Below are 13217 nucleotides of genomic sequence, written 5' to 3'. Positions count from 1 at the left end.
ACTCGAACATTACATGTCCACCAACTTCTGCTTGGTTTGTCCTAGAACCACGACTTACTGGGAGAGGTTTCACTCTTATACCATCTATAATGCCCTATGCCTAGGATTCGAAATCCAAATTCAGCACCTAATGACCTTGACATTCCAATGCATCTCCTACGACCTGACAACATCATCCTTACTTGTCTTAAGCTGCTTGTTAGAGTGAATACCATCCCCACAAGCCAATACAAGTCCTTTCAACATATTTTGGCCTCACTCGCATGCTTCCTGAAAGATTTTCTAATCCTTGTCCAAATCCTAATCATTACATTCAACAACCTTAAAGGTCATCATAATTATTCACATGCCAGAATAACCTTCACTCATGCAATTAAGTTCTAGACTAATAAATCATCTATTGACCTAAAAGCTTCATTTAATAGATTGTGGTAAATTTAATTATATCAAATAGTTTAATGCTCTATCACTTGGTGGTTTAAAAATTTATAGAAATACCAACAAGTAGAAGTCAATATTAATTAGAGAGGAAATTACATTACAGATGTTTGAATACAAAACTTTCTACTACCATGTTAAATCACCGACTAACCCAAAAACTTAAACCAATGGGTTAAGGTAAATATAATTATAACATAGTCTAAACCACGTCCTCTGAGTGTAAATTCAAACCAAGCAAACCAATAATCAATGGCCAAAAAACGTAAATAGATATCTCATTCATGAACGTTGCTAGAATTATTTAAAATAAATTAAAATTTAGCATAGTTCTGCCTTCCCTTGAATAGATTATGTTCTATTCCTCTATACTATTAGGTATCAAAAAGAAAAAGAGATCTCCCAAAGGGGTTGTTGTGGTTATAGTTGAATTTTTGGATGGAGTAGTTTTTGCCTCTCCACTTCCTCAATTTGCTTCATGACCTTCTGGGCAATTTCCACATACGCTGTAGAAACTAAGGAATTTGGTTCTGATATTACAATAGGGATACCTTCATCACAACATTTCCTGTTCTTCTCTTCTAATGGTACCTTAGACAATGTAGAAATTCATCATTGATGGTGTGTGTACTCACTAGAGGTGTTCAGGATTCAATTTGGGGCCCAACCGAATCAGACCGAAAATTTTCAAAAAAAGATATACCAAACCAAATCAAACCACAGATGTTCATTTTCAAATCGAAAATTGAACAGAACCGATGCTTCGTGAAAAACCAAATTTTTTATTCAGTTCGGTTTGGTCTCGTCAATTAATTCGGTTTGGTCGGTTTCAGTGTTCACCCCAGTAACTCATGTATTCTTATGACATTATCATCTGGAAATCAAGATAATTGATCATGAATAATAATTCAAATGGGTTGTATTAGCACTTACCTCACCGAGGAATGTGATACCCATCTCATCAGCTGCCTTACGACTTCCTCCACTCCCAAAGATATACGAGCGTTCACCACAATGTGGACACGTAAAGTAGCTCATGTTCTCTACAATTCCCAAAATCTGAAGCAGCAGCCAATAACATTCAGATTCTTTCAGAAAACTTAGCAATGTGTGTCAAAGTAAAAAGTGTAGATACTCAGAATCTTATCACCGTGAGATGGGAATGGGATAATATGGTAAAGACTAAGGACTATCAAGAAACATCTTTCTTAACCACATGATTGCAACATTTTTATACTTTTTAGGATGTTGATAATGGACGAGGCTGCACAATCAGGATAGTTTGGAAATTTAGCAAAATAACATGAAGAAATCCACACCGGAACATGAACATTAGAGAACATTTTAATTCCCCTACGAGCATCCATTAATGCAACATCCTGAGGCGTTGAAACAACCAATACACCTAGCAGCAAGGAAAATGAATTATAAGTGTTGTGACAAACAAATAGAATCTGTAAATAACAATATATATGAGAAACAGTAATATTTCTACCACCAAACTTAGAAATAACTTAGTACAGATAGGATTTGGATTTAAAAACATAATAATGTCATTGTCAATAATAAACCTGCCAAAGAACAAAGGGGGTGAAACCACAAATTTTTACCTACCAGAGAGCGACAATCTCTGTGACATAGTAATCTGAACATCGCCTGTACCAGGAGGCATATCAACAACAAGAATATCGAGATCTCCCCAGGAAACTCCCCTTGTCATTTTCTCTAGAGCACTCGACACCTGCGAAATTAGCCAAGTTCTAAAGAAATGGGGAAAAAGTTCAATGATGAAAGTAAATTATTCTTCAAGCATAGTCTTTTATACATGCTTTTGTGTACAAATCAGATTTCAAGGGAAAAAAAGACGATCATTGAAGTTCAGTCAAAGGCTGGTTGACAACATAATATCTAGAATTCCTCTTGAAAAAATATGAATCATGTCTTTAGTTAACAAAGATTACAAAAAAACAGACCAGCGTGGAACTCAATTTCGTCAAGGTTTCAGGCTCTTCAAGCAATCAACAAGAAGGTAAAATCATAAAATTCCACCAAAGAAGTCAAATGTTCAAACGCTAATAGCTTTGGAGTTCTCTTCCTGGAGCTTGTAACAGGGAAGAGACCTGCAGTTACCATTTTTCTCATAGAGGGGTTAAAATGTTGTTGGTTGGATGAATATTCTTGGGAGAAAACCAGATGGAGAATATGGTGGATAACGGTGCAAGAACGCAGGTGGCAAACCCATATAATCAATCCTTGAAATAGGAGCAAGGCACACCCATGGCAACCTGGTTATGTGGCCTACAACGAAACAAGTACTGCAGGTGCTAGAGCAAGTGGTATGGTCACCCTACTCAATTGATTACCCTGAGTCTTAGTGCACAATAATATGGTCAATATCTTTCAAAGCTTGTATACAAAAACACATTATAAATATTCCAAAGAGTTATATTTGGATGCATCCTTTGAATCTTCTCGTTAGTATGAAACTTCCCAAAGGAAAGCAACGAAAAGATATTTGAGTACTAATAGGATTAGGATTTCACCATTTAACATGACAATCATTGGGTGAAGAGTACAATCAGAAAGGAAGAGATTCGGTCAAGAAAGTTATTGAAGATTTGAGTCATAAATCCAGAATCATTCATTTTCGGGAAGGACTCCAATTATGATTCTGGATTTATGCTCTAGAGGATGGCGCAGTCTGTGAGATTACATTGAAACACTTAATAAATTTAAAGTTCAAGATTACAGTAAAAGGCAACAGCTCTGCTCATTATGTGGGTACTAGCAAGCACAGCAAACTTAATCATCGAAAATCCCCACCTTCCAAATAAAATTATTTCCCTTGAACGTGAATCAATCTAAAATGAGGGGAAGCTGACAACGTAATTCCAAATACTAGCCACAAGAAACCAGGGCTCTGCTCCTATCTCTACTTAATTTGCTTGCTGATCAACCACCAAATACTTCAAGTTCACAAGGGTTCCCCAAAGCATTTCTTCCTCCGGAGGAGCCACATTCCTTACCAGCTGTTGGCCACAGTACTTGCCCGTTGATCTGTGGGCAAAGTATTAATGTTCTAATCCACCATGTGAGTCCCTTTCCTTATAATTTCATTTATTTAACCTCCTTTCAAGGAGATTTACTAAACATTCACGAAAGGATGAATTATTATCTCAGTCATAGAAGATCTATTGCCACCACAGGGCCGAGGATGAGAAACTTACCAATCAGGAAGAAAAAAGGTAATAAAGCATACTGCCTTGGAGGAATACTCAACAGAAAGTTTGGAAAACAAACCATAGGACCCCTCCACACAAGAGCAGCATTGTTTTCCACGAGTAATCCCATTGACATGCATTTAACTCCATAGTTCTCAACAGGAACCATTTTCCTATCTGTTAAAGAAAGAACGATTAAATGATATATTATAGGGTAATTGTATCCTTTAAAAATAAAACGGGAGCATCAGGATGCTCACTAGGAATCACATTCAGAGCCTAAAAAGGAAATGAGATTAGCCTGGCTGGCTATAATTCTTCTGAAGTTAGACAGATTTTTCAAGCACGGAAAAAAAATTATATTAAAAAAAAAAAAAAAAAAAAAAAAAAAAAAAAAAAAACATACTGTGTTGAATCAAGAAAATACACGAGAAGGCATGTATAATATTGGATCAACTAGAATTCCTTGGAGATCATAGGATTTTTGCAATGCTGTGTAAATTCAGCATAAAATGGAGATAATATGAATTCTAACGAGTGGCTCTATGGTGCCTGTAGATGAGGGAAGTGATTTATAGGATGAGAATAGAGCAAATAATAATGACTATCATGTTATTTTTCTTGGAGTAAGTTTCCCATTCAATATCAACAAACTTCAGTTAAAGCCTTACAAAGATCAGTTGGTTAATGCCCACGTGCTATACAAGGATTTAACTTTGTCAGCCATCAAATATCTAAAATGGAAACAAACTTGAACCAGATCAAATAGACCACAATAAACAAATGTAATCAGTGTGAGGAGTGATGGCCAGTTCAGAAATCTATTACACGGGAGAAGGTTAAAAGTTAGTTTTGATTTAAATAAGGATAGTTTGAGAACAGGCAGGCATAAAACAGAAAATAAGATCAGATCCTTGCAACAGGACCAAATGAGTGCTATAGCAACTTAACTTGAGACTTTTTCTTAATTCAATAATATGTAAGGATTTGATCCCAGACCTCTTAGTTGAGGGCACATCTTTTATATCAATTGAGCTATACTACCGTTGACTATACCAACTTATAGGTACAAAAGGTTATAAAGTACCTTCAGTCACCTCTGGCTTTTGATGGATTTTCATCATAATTGGAACATTGGGTCCATAGACATCAGCATCAAGTAATCCAACCTTCAGCTGACACTTGTTTGCTAGTGCAACGGCCAAATTAACTGCCACCCACACAATTATATAAGAACAACCACCACGTAGTAATAAGTACGAAAGATAATCCATTATTAGTGCCTCAATTACAGACTAGAAATCTGAGTGATGAACGCGAGATATTATTCACATAAAGCAATAGAGACAGACAATCCGAAACGTCAGAATAACAACCTAACAATTCAAAATCCATTTTTTAAAATCACCGTTGATCAAAGTTTTAAAATGATCATTGTGGATTGCTCGTAGCAACTAAACTCAGAAAGGGATATTAGAGGTAGACAAAAATGGAGAAAAGTGAAGATTCTACATGGGAATCAGCTTGGTTAGCCAGCCCACTTGATTGCCTAAGATTACAACTAGTAAAAGAGTTACCATACCAAAAAAAAAAAAAAAAAACCTAAGATTACACAGAAATGTAAAATTAAGAAAAAGGCAACAGAAGCAAATGAAAGTACCTGCAGTGGTGGACTTGCCCACACCTCCTTTGCCAGAAGCAATGGCTATAGCATGCTTAATTCCATGAATTTGCAGCTCCTTTTTGCTCGCGGAATATCCTCTTACACCTCCAAGCCTCTACATGAACATACAGAAAGGCAATCATATAATTCAGCCACCATTTTGATTAAGAAGGTAAATGAGGGACATTAAGAGAATCGAGAAGCACAAATACAGGAAAGCTGAAAGATAAACTCACACATTCATAGGAGAAGAACCATGACAGTCGCTTCATGAAGAAGAATTTCTTGAACGAGAGCTCTGATTCTTCACTTCGAATTGTAGGAGACGAACGACGAGACAGCCAGCAATCGAATTTTTGGGCTTTCATTGCCCATCTTAGCCCAACGGGCCCAATGACGTTTAAATTAGGGCTAAGACGAGAAATAGCATTTTTCATACCATCAGTATTTAGATTAGGAAAAATAGTAAAACGAATTTGAATTTTAATTAATTACTGATTATTAGATTACAAAAATAGTCTAAGTAGTATCTACAATTAATTTATTCTAAATGTATATATTTTTTTAAATCATAATAATCTAGATTTTATTGTATTTAAAATATATTTAAAGAAAATGAGATTTGATTCAACATGGTCAAAAATGATTACATTTAAAATAAATGGCTGGTCTAACAATACCTACAATATGTGACCATTAACATCCTAAAAGAATGAATTTCAATAAATCTTATTTAAGATATGTTTGGTTAACTCTTTAAGTATTTTTTAAGTGTTTAATTTTAAAAATGTTAGAGTGTTTGACCACTACTCAAAATATATTTTGAAGAAAATTAGTTTATAAAATAAGTAGGTTTGAAAGAAACACTTGAAATGAAGTTTTAGAAAAATAATTTTCGAGTGTTTAATGGTTAATTTCTCTATGATAAGTAAAATTCATAAAATTATCAAAATGTCATCACTACCCCTCTACCTCACTTCCACCATATTGTCATTAGCTACCACCACTCCTCGTCAGCCACTTCTAACAACCATAATTGGCGATCAACTCCAACCATCACCACTAGTGACATTCAACGACCACCACTGACGGCCGACTCTGGCCACCACATTTGACTGCCAGTGGTAACTCCCCATGACCAATTTTGACGATCACCACCTACGGCCAATTCCAGCCACCACCATCGACGTCCACCTCAGTTGACCACCACCACCAGTGCCTACTTCGACCAACTTCGGTAGCCACTATTTGGCCAACTTCGACCTCGACGACCAACTCTGACGGTCATTATTTTAAATTATTAGTTCACATAGTTTTATAGTCGTCTTCTACATTAATTTGACATTAATAGAAATAAGTAATTTGAAAACCAAAGGAAACTTGTATATGAAAACACTTTTAAGAGAGTGTTGCCAAACACACAATTTTTTTTTAAGAGCTTTAATTAAAAGTGTTTAAATGAAAAATCACTTTTTTTTCTAGTTGATTCAAATCGGCTTAATTCCTCAAAGTTAATTTTTATCAAAATTGGCTAGATAATAATAATTTTAATGACTTTTATTCAAAGAAATATAATATATGAATATGTTTTCAAAATTTATAGTGATAATGCTACAAGATACCAAAAAAAATTGAAAAAAATTGACATTAAATAAGTATTAGGAACTACATTTAAGTTTATTAGACAAAAATAACACATTTGAAAGTACATGGAATAAAATTGAACAAATTTCAATATATAGGGACCAAAATGATATTTTAACAATATTAATGTTTTTTTTTTTTTTGGGTGCATTTTATTTATTATTTTTATTTTTAAATCTTAACTCTCTTTCCCACTTTTTTTAACGCGAAGAAATCTTATTCAATACTTTGGCTCATTATTGTGCATTGTGGAGTCCCAAATTGAAAAGGGGAAAAGTATCGAACATCCCTTTAATAATAGTTTTTTTTTTCTCCCCTTTTTTTCTTTCTGGAAAAAGTTTGGTTTTTAATTACTTGTGTTTTATATTTATAAACACACACATATATATACGCTCTTTTCACCCCATTTTTCATGATTTTAACCTTTCTAAAAAAAACTTAAATTTCTATTTAAATTCTAAAAATAAAAACAAATATGAAAAAAAAATATATTTTTTAATTTTCAAAACTTGTTTTCGGCTTAATTTTTTTGAACATCAGTAAAAATGAATTAAAAAGACATATGAACTTATGAGTAAAAATAACATTAATAAACTCAATTTTCAAACATCAAATAGTTATCTAACAGACCTAAATAACTTATAGTATACTACGAGAGAAATAACATTTTAAGTTATTTAGGTCTGTCTAATAACCATTTGATGTTTGAAAATTAAGCTTATAAATATTATTTTTATCCATAAGTTCCTATATTTTTTTAATCAATTTTTACTCATGTTTAAAAAACTGAAACAAAACTAAAATTTGAAAATGAAAAAATGTATAAATAATTTTCACATATTTATTTTTATTTTTATTTTTAGAATTTGAATAAAAATTTAAATTTTTTTTTTCAGAAATGTGAAAATTATAATTGAAAAATTGGGATAAAAATAGCGCGTATATATATATATATATATATATAGCACAAGTAACTAAAAATCAAACTTAAATTTTTTTAAAAAAAATAATCAATTAAAAAAAACTATTATTAAACGGATGTTTGATACTTTTTCGTTTTTCAATCAAGAAATTACATCAGGTAGCTTTTTTAACATATACCTTACCATCCATATCATCCGTTTTTTAAAAAATGCAAATATGGTAAAAATATATAACAAAATATTCAAATTGCGTTTCCCTCTGGGATTTTTTTCTTTATTCCAAAATTACTCTTGCAAAATATATTTTCCAAATCTTAACCTCGAAATTCTCTCCACTCGCATTTTCCCTTCTTCTTCCGCATTCAACTTTCTACAACAACAAGCCCTAAAATTCGCACTCAATTTCTCAGCCGATTTTGAATATCACATTCAACTTTCTCCCATGTTTTCGATTTTCTGAGGTTTTGATTTCTAATTTCTCAGTCGGTTTGTGGAGATTTTTTTCAAAAACAAACCTGAAAAATTCGAATTTGTGGACGGTTTCTGCAACAACCACACCTAAAAATCGCACTCAATTGGTTTCGATTATGTTTTGATTTCGAATTTCTCAGGTTTGTTTTCAAATTTCTTAGGTTTTGATTACATTTTGATTTCTAATTTCTCAGCCGATTTTGTGGAGGTTTTTTTTCGAAAATAAATCTGAGAAATTCGAATTTGTGGATGGTTCATTTTAGAATTACTCAGTATCTCAAATGTGTGGATTCTTTACTTTTTTATTATTTTCTATGTTGATCACTATTTTGTTAGTTGTTATTCTGTTTTTGTGGAATTCTCAGTTAAATAAATTCCAACCTTTAACTTGATTAATTTTTAGTTATTTTTGTTTTATAAAGTCTGTTTCAAATGTGTGGATTTTTTATTTTTTACGATTTCCAATTACTCTAAATTGTTATCTGATTGGCATCTGTTTTCTATCTCATTTCTATTTACAATTTAGTAGTTAGTGATTTCTATTAAATTGTTATTTGATTGTCTATCTTTTGTATTATTTACTAATATATCAATGTAAGTTATATCATTTTGTTTGTTATCTAATTTCTATTTGATTTCCATGTGATTACTTTTGTCTATCTTTTGTATTATTTACTAATATATCAATGTAAGTTGATTTGTATAGGTGAGAATGATCAGATCGTCGACTCAATAAGCCTACCATTTTGGGGATTCTTCTTATTGGGGAGCTGGGAACACAGCTACACAAAATGAAATTCACTCATCCCCTAATGTCGAGGTAAGGAGATAAATTGCTCCAGGGGTTGATTTTGGGCGTCACACTCTCTCTTGGCTCAAGAAGGGATTGATCATAGTTAAATTGTTACACAATCGACAATTAAAGAACACACAAAGGAACGTAGAGTAGGAGAGATCGACACACAGATATGCGTGGTTCACTAACATTATGTTAGCTACATCCACGGGCAAAACGGTAATTTTGGCCCAGCTGTACTTGCGAGCAATTTGTGAAGAGTCATCACACTGTTGATTAGATATCCAATGGACACAGAAATATATAGAGTGCAGTTGTCGATCTTTAGTAGAGTGACCAACAGTTAATGGATGTTGAGTAATTTAATTAAAAGAGTTTAATTAATTATTAAGTGTCATTGGAGCTTCGTCCCATTTGTAGCTCAATAAAGATTATTGAGAATTAATTTTGGATTAATTTGAATAGTTCAAATTAATTGAGCGAATTAATTATATATGATACGATTAATATAATGTATTTGATACATTATAATGTAAAGTTTATTTTGAGAGGAACTAAATATTTGAATATGATTCAAATACTAATGGTATGGATAAGATTCATATAATTAAATTTAATATAAATTGGTTTTATATTAAATATCATGCATTATTGAAAGAAATACAAACTACATATTATATTGTATTTGATACAATATTACAACTATATGTTATGTATTATGTTTGATATAATATTTAGTTTAATATATACTATATGATAAGGTGATTATTATTATTATTATTATTATTATTATTATTATTATTATTATTATTATTATTATTATTATATAATAGTTTATCAAATAATTTGTTATTTATTAAATTATTTTGAATCAAATTAAATTAATTTTTTTTAATTAATTGAGGAGGGAGTTAAATCCCTCCCCCTATTTCTTCTCAGGTTTTTGCGTGGTAGTGATAGTGGTTTTTACATCTTATTCATCTTCTTCATAGAAGGGTGATCACAGAGTGTCTATATGTTTTTTCTCAGTAAAATTTCTTTCCTCTCAAAATTTTCTCTCTCTCCTAAAAAGATAGTAAAGCCCACACACTCCTGCTCATTCTTATCCCTTAAGGAGAATAAATGAGGTTCTCTTGTGATGGTGGTCATATAGGTTGCTGTGGGTTTTTTTAGATCAAAGTGTTCGTGATTGGATCGAGAAGGGTTTTTCGTGAAGATTAATTTGTTCTTCAAGGGTAATCATAAATCTATACTCTTATTCTTCCTTTCAAAAGCATGCCGTAAAAAATGTGATTATGCATACTTTATGTTCTTTATATTTTAGTTCTGTGAAATAAAAAATTTTGGAACGATCCGGCTTCCGGATTGGACCTCACAGTCCTTCAAATTTTTCTTTGTCCTTTTCTCTCTATCTTCTTCTCTTCTTTCTTCTTCTTGGGTTTTATTTCCATCAGCATGTTATCAAAACACACAAATCATTTTTATTAAAAAAAAAAAATAACCAAATTTGCATAAAAACATGTTAATTATTTACTACTTATAACTCTCTCTTGTATCTTTGTTTTCCTTAGCTATATCTTCTTGTTCATTTTCTTGTTTTCAAAGTCTTCGTCAAACTATTATATATGAAACCAAGTTTATCAAATGACAATCAGAAAACTCAGATGGCTATTTATTATCGATTAACAATTAGATGACTAAATACATATAAAAAAAATATAAGTAATCAAATGACAATCAAAGTCAGTCAGATGGGAATCATATATTAATTAGAAGATAGTCAGACAACTTAATTTGGAAAGGCAATGTCACTTGGTTTATGTTGACAAATTCATCAATTGATTTCAAAAGTTGTTTTAATTCTTCTCATTCTCCTTTCTCTTTTCCTTCTTGTTCTTTTTGTTTTTATTCTTCATTTTCTTCTTGTTCTTCTCTTTCTCGTATTGCTATTTTTTCTTGTTCCTATCTTTGTTCTCTTTCTTCTTCTTGGTGCTCTTCCCCTTTTTATCCTTAATCTAAATAAATTAAAAGGTATCAAATATATTTAGTTCCAAAATATCTTAGTAATCTAATAAAATTCAAAATAAAAATTACGTCTTTATTTTCTAAGCGATGTACATTCATCTTCAATTGTTTCAAGACTTTTTGTAGGAGGATTATTTGGATAGATTAAATCTTGAGACTGCTTGTCCAAGTTGTTCTTTGGAAGTAATTTTTCATTGATAATTTCTACAATAGAGTTTAGCAATCTAGCTTCATTTGTAGTTTTTGTCAATTTAGTAGCTTCCTCTTTTAAAAAGGTCAAATCCTCTTTTACTTGCCTCATCTAGACTCTAGAGAGGCTTCTTTCCTTAAACTCTCCCTTGATTGTTCGTTCAAGCCTTCATCATCATTATCCAAGTTTACTGTCATTTTATATGTCCATCTTTCTTAAATTGCGTCAAATGGTTCATTCTTAAAATATTAGCAATAATTTGAATGTAATTCAAAATCAGATGGATTCAAAGGGACGACCGTAAACTGTACAAAATGAATATAATTTATAATCAGATGGTAATCTATAGTTGACAAACATATAATCAGATGGTAATCTATACTTGATATACTTACATCGCTTAATTTGAAGATGCGCTCCTGGAGGTAGTTCCAATCAGACTTTTTGTTGGTTTCCATCTCAATATCTTTGGGTATATTTTTTTTTTATTGATTTATGTTACAATCCCAGCAATTGGTCCAGAGAGTTTTTAGATGATTTCATATGCCCAACACATCAAAACTTGCAGAAAATCTTATAATGTAAAGTTAAAGCTTTCACATTGTGCAATCTTTTGAAAGAATTCCACAGTCAAATTGAAAACTAACCTACCTCAAAGAAAATTATTTAAAGTTTTCTCGTTCTCCATCATGTGAACTTTTTTCCATTCAACTTTATTATGCATTTGCTTACAATGTAGATAAGATTCTAAGATGAATAAGTTCGCAAGCTTAACCCTTGACTCATCATCTAAATTGTCTACTTGGAAAAAAAAAAAAAAAAAAAAAAAAAAAAACTCCTATGTCATTTCTGTCAACTGAATTTGTGTTCTTGAAAATAGAACCATTCAGAATATGTGGTTTATCTTCTTCATTGGACATTTCTAAAGATTTTGGAAATGGACTATAATTAAGACCAGTTTGAAATGTGCTATCTTTTTCAGACAATCTTAATATGCGAAAAACCAGCAATTACCCTTGGAATTTGTCGAGTCCAAAGTCTACAAAGAATCCAAATAGTCCTCTTTTAAATATTTTCATTTGGGTTGTTGTTAGGTTCTTAATCAGAGTTTTAATAATTTCAAATTTAGAATAGTAATGAACTTTTGAGTCCATGTGATTGAATTTCCTGTTAAAGTATATCAACATAAATGAATTAGTATACAATCAAACAGTAATCAACATGCAACTGAATACAATATACTACTTACTTTAGTACTTTCATTTTTCCATGATTTTTTATTTTGTTTTTGTGTTGAAGATTCTCCCTTCTCAAATTTTCGGGGTCATTTTTTTTTTTGCTTTTTCTCATCTTCATTGTTCTTCCTATTATTTGAGGAAAAAAAATAGATGGCAATCAGTAGACGATCAAACGACAATCAAACGACATCCAAAAAATACTAAATAATTGGGAAAAAATATAATTAGTGAGATAACAATCAGTAGACAATCAAATGACTTTCAGAAACTATTAAATAATTGAGAAAAAAAATATATAACGCAATCAGATGTTAATCAGTAAACAATCAAATTACTTAAAAAACTATTAAAGAATTGGAAAAAATATATACGCAATCAATAAACAATCAAAGAACTCAATATTATTCAACAACAAATTAGGTAAACAAGATGGGCCTCCTCCAAATAAGCCCTTTTTAATATCTTATCACACTATGAGGTCTAATTCTGATTATAAATTAGCGACTAATTTCTAACATTCTCCAAATCATAGTGACAAAATTTGCAATTTAAACTAGAAATATATGTATATGTATGTATGTATGTATGTATGTATGTATGTATGTAGT

General features: G+C 31.4%; 1 protein-coding gene across 2 annotated transcripts; it reads right to left on the bottom strand.

The window, feature by feature from the left end:
- Positions 1 to 691: 691 nt before the first annotated feature.
- INDH (INDH1(iron-sulfur protein required for NADH dehydrogenase)) lies at positions 692 to 5751 on the bottom strand. 2 transcript variants are annotated; one of them, XM_039032291.2, is made up of 8 exons: positions 5559 to 5751; positions 5320 to 5437; positions 4747 to 4869; positions 3739 to 3836; positions 2053 to 2179; positions 1758 to 1843; positions 1372 to 1497; positions 692 to 1029 (listed from the first exon to the last, which is right to left on the bottom strand). In XM_039032291.2, exons 1-8 carry the CDS (start codon positions 5688 to 5690, stop codon positions 859 to 861), a joined length of 981 nt encoding a protein of 326 aa, XP_038888219.1. In that variant the 5' UTR covers positions 5691 to 5751; the 3' UTR covers positions 692 to 858. The 2 variants fall into 2 exon arrangements, with proteins under 2 accessions (XP_038888219.1, XP_038888221.1); XM_039032293.2 differs by having other exon boundaries at positions 692 to 1019; positions 5559 to 5734.
- Between the last annotated feature and the right edge of the window lie 7466 nt (positions 5752 to 13217).

This window comes from Benincasa hispida, chromosome 5 (genome assembly GCF_027475165.1).
Source record: "Benincasa hispida cultivar pf3 chromosome 5, pf3_genome.v1.1, whole genome shotgun sequence".
NCBI lineage: Eukaryota > Viridiplantae > Streptophyta > Magnoliopsida > Cucurbitales > Cucurbitaceae > Benincasa > Benincasa hispida.
This window is presented reverse-complemented; position numbering and strand designations above follow the sequence as displayed.

Bases quoted from the DNA above. Each gene is read 5' to 3' on its own strand.
- INDH (XM_039032291.2), bottom strand. From the start codon at position 5,690: ATGAAAGCCCAAAAATTCGATTGCTGGCTGTCTCGTCGTTCGTCTCCT. The intron at 5,438-5,558 runs GTGAGTTTATCT...ATGTTCATGTAG, and splicing joins GGTTCTTCTCCTATGAATGT to AGGCTTGGAGGTGTAAGAGG. The intron at 1,844-2,052 runs GTAGGTAAAAAT...CCTTGCTGCTAG, and splicing joins ACAGAGATTGTCGCTCTCTG to GTGTATTGGTTGTTTCAACG.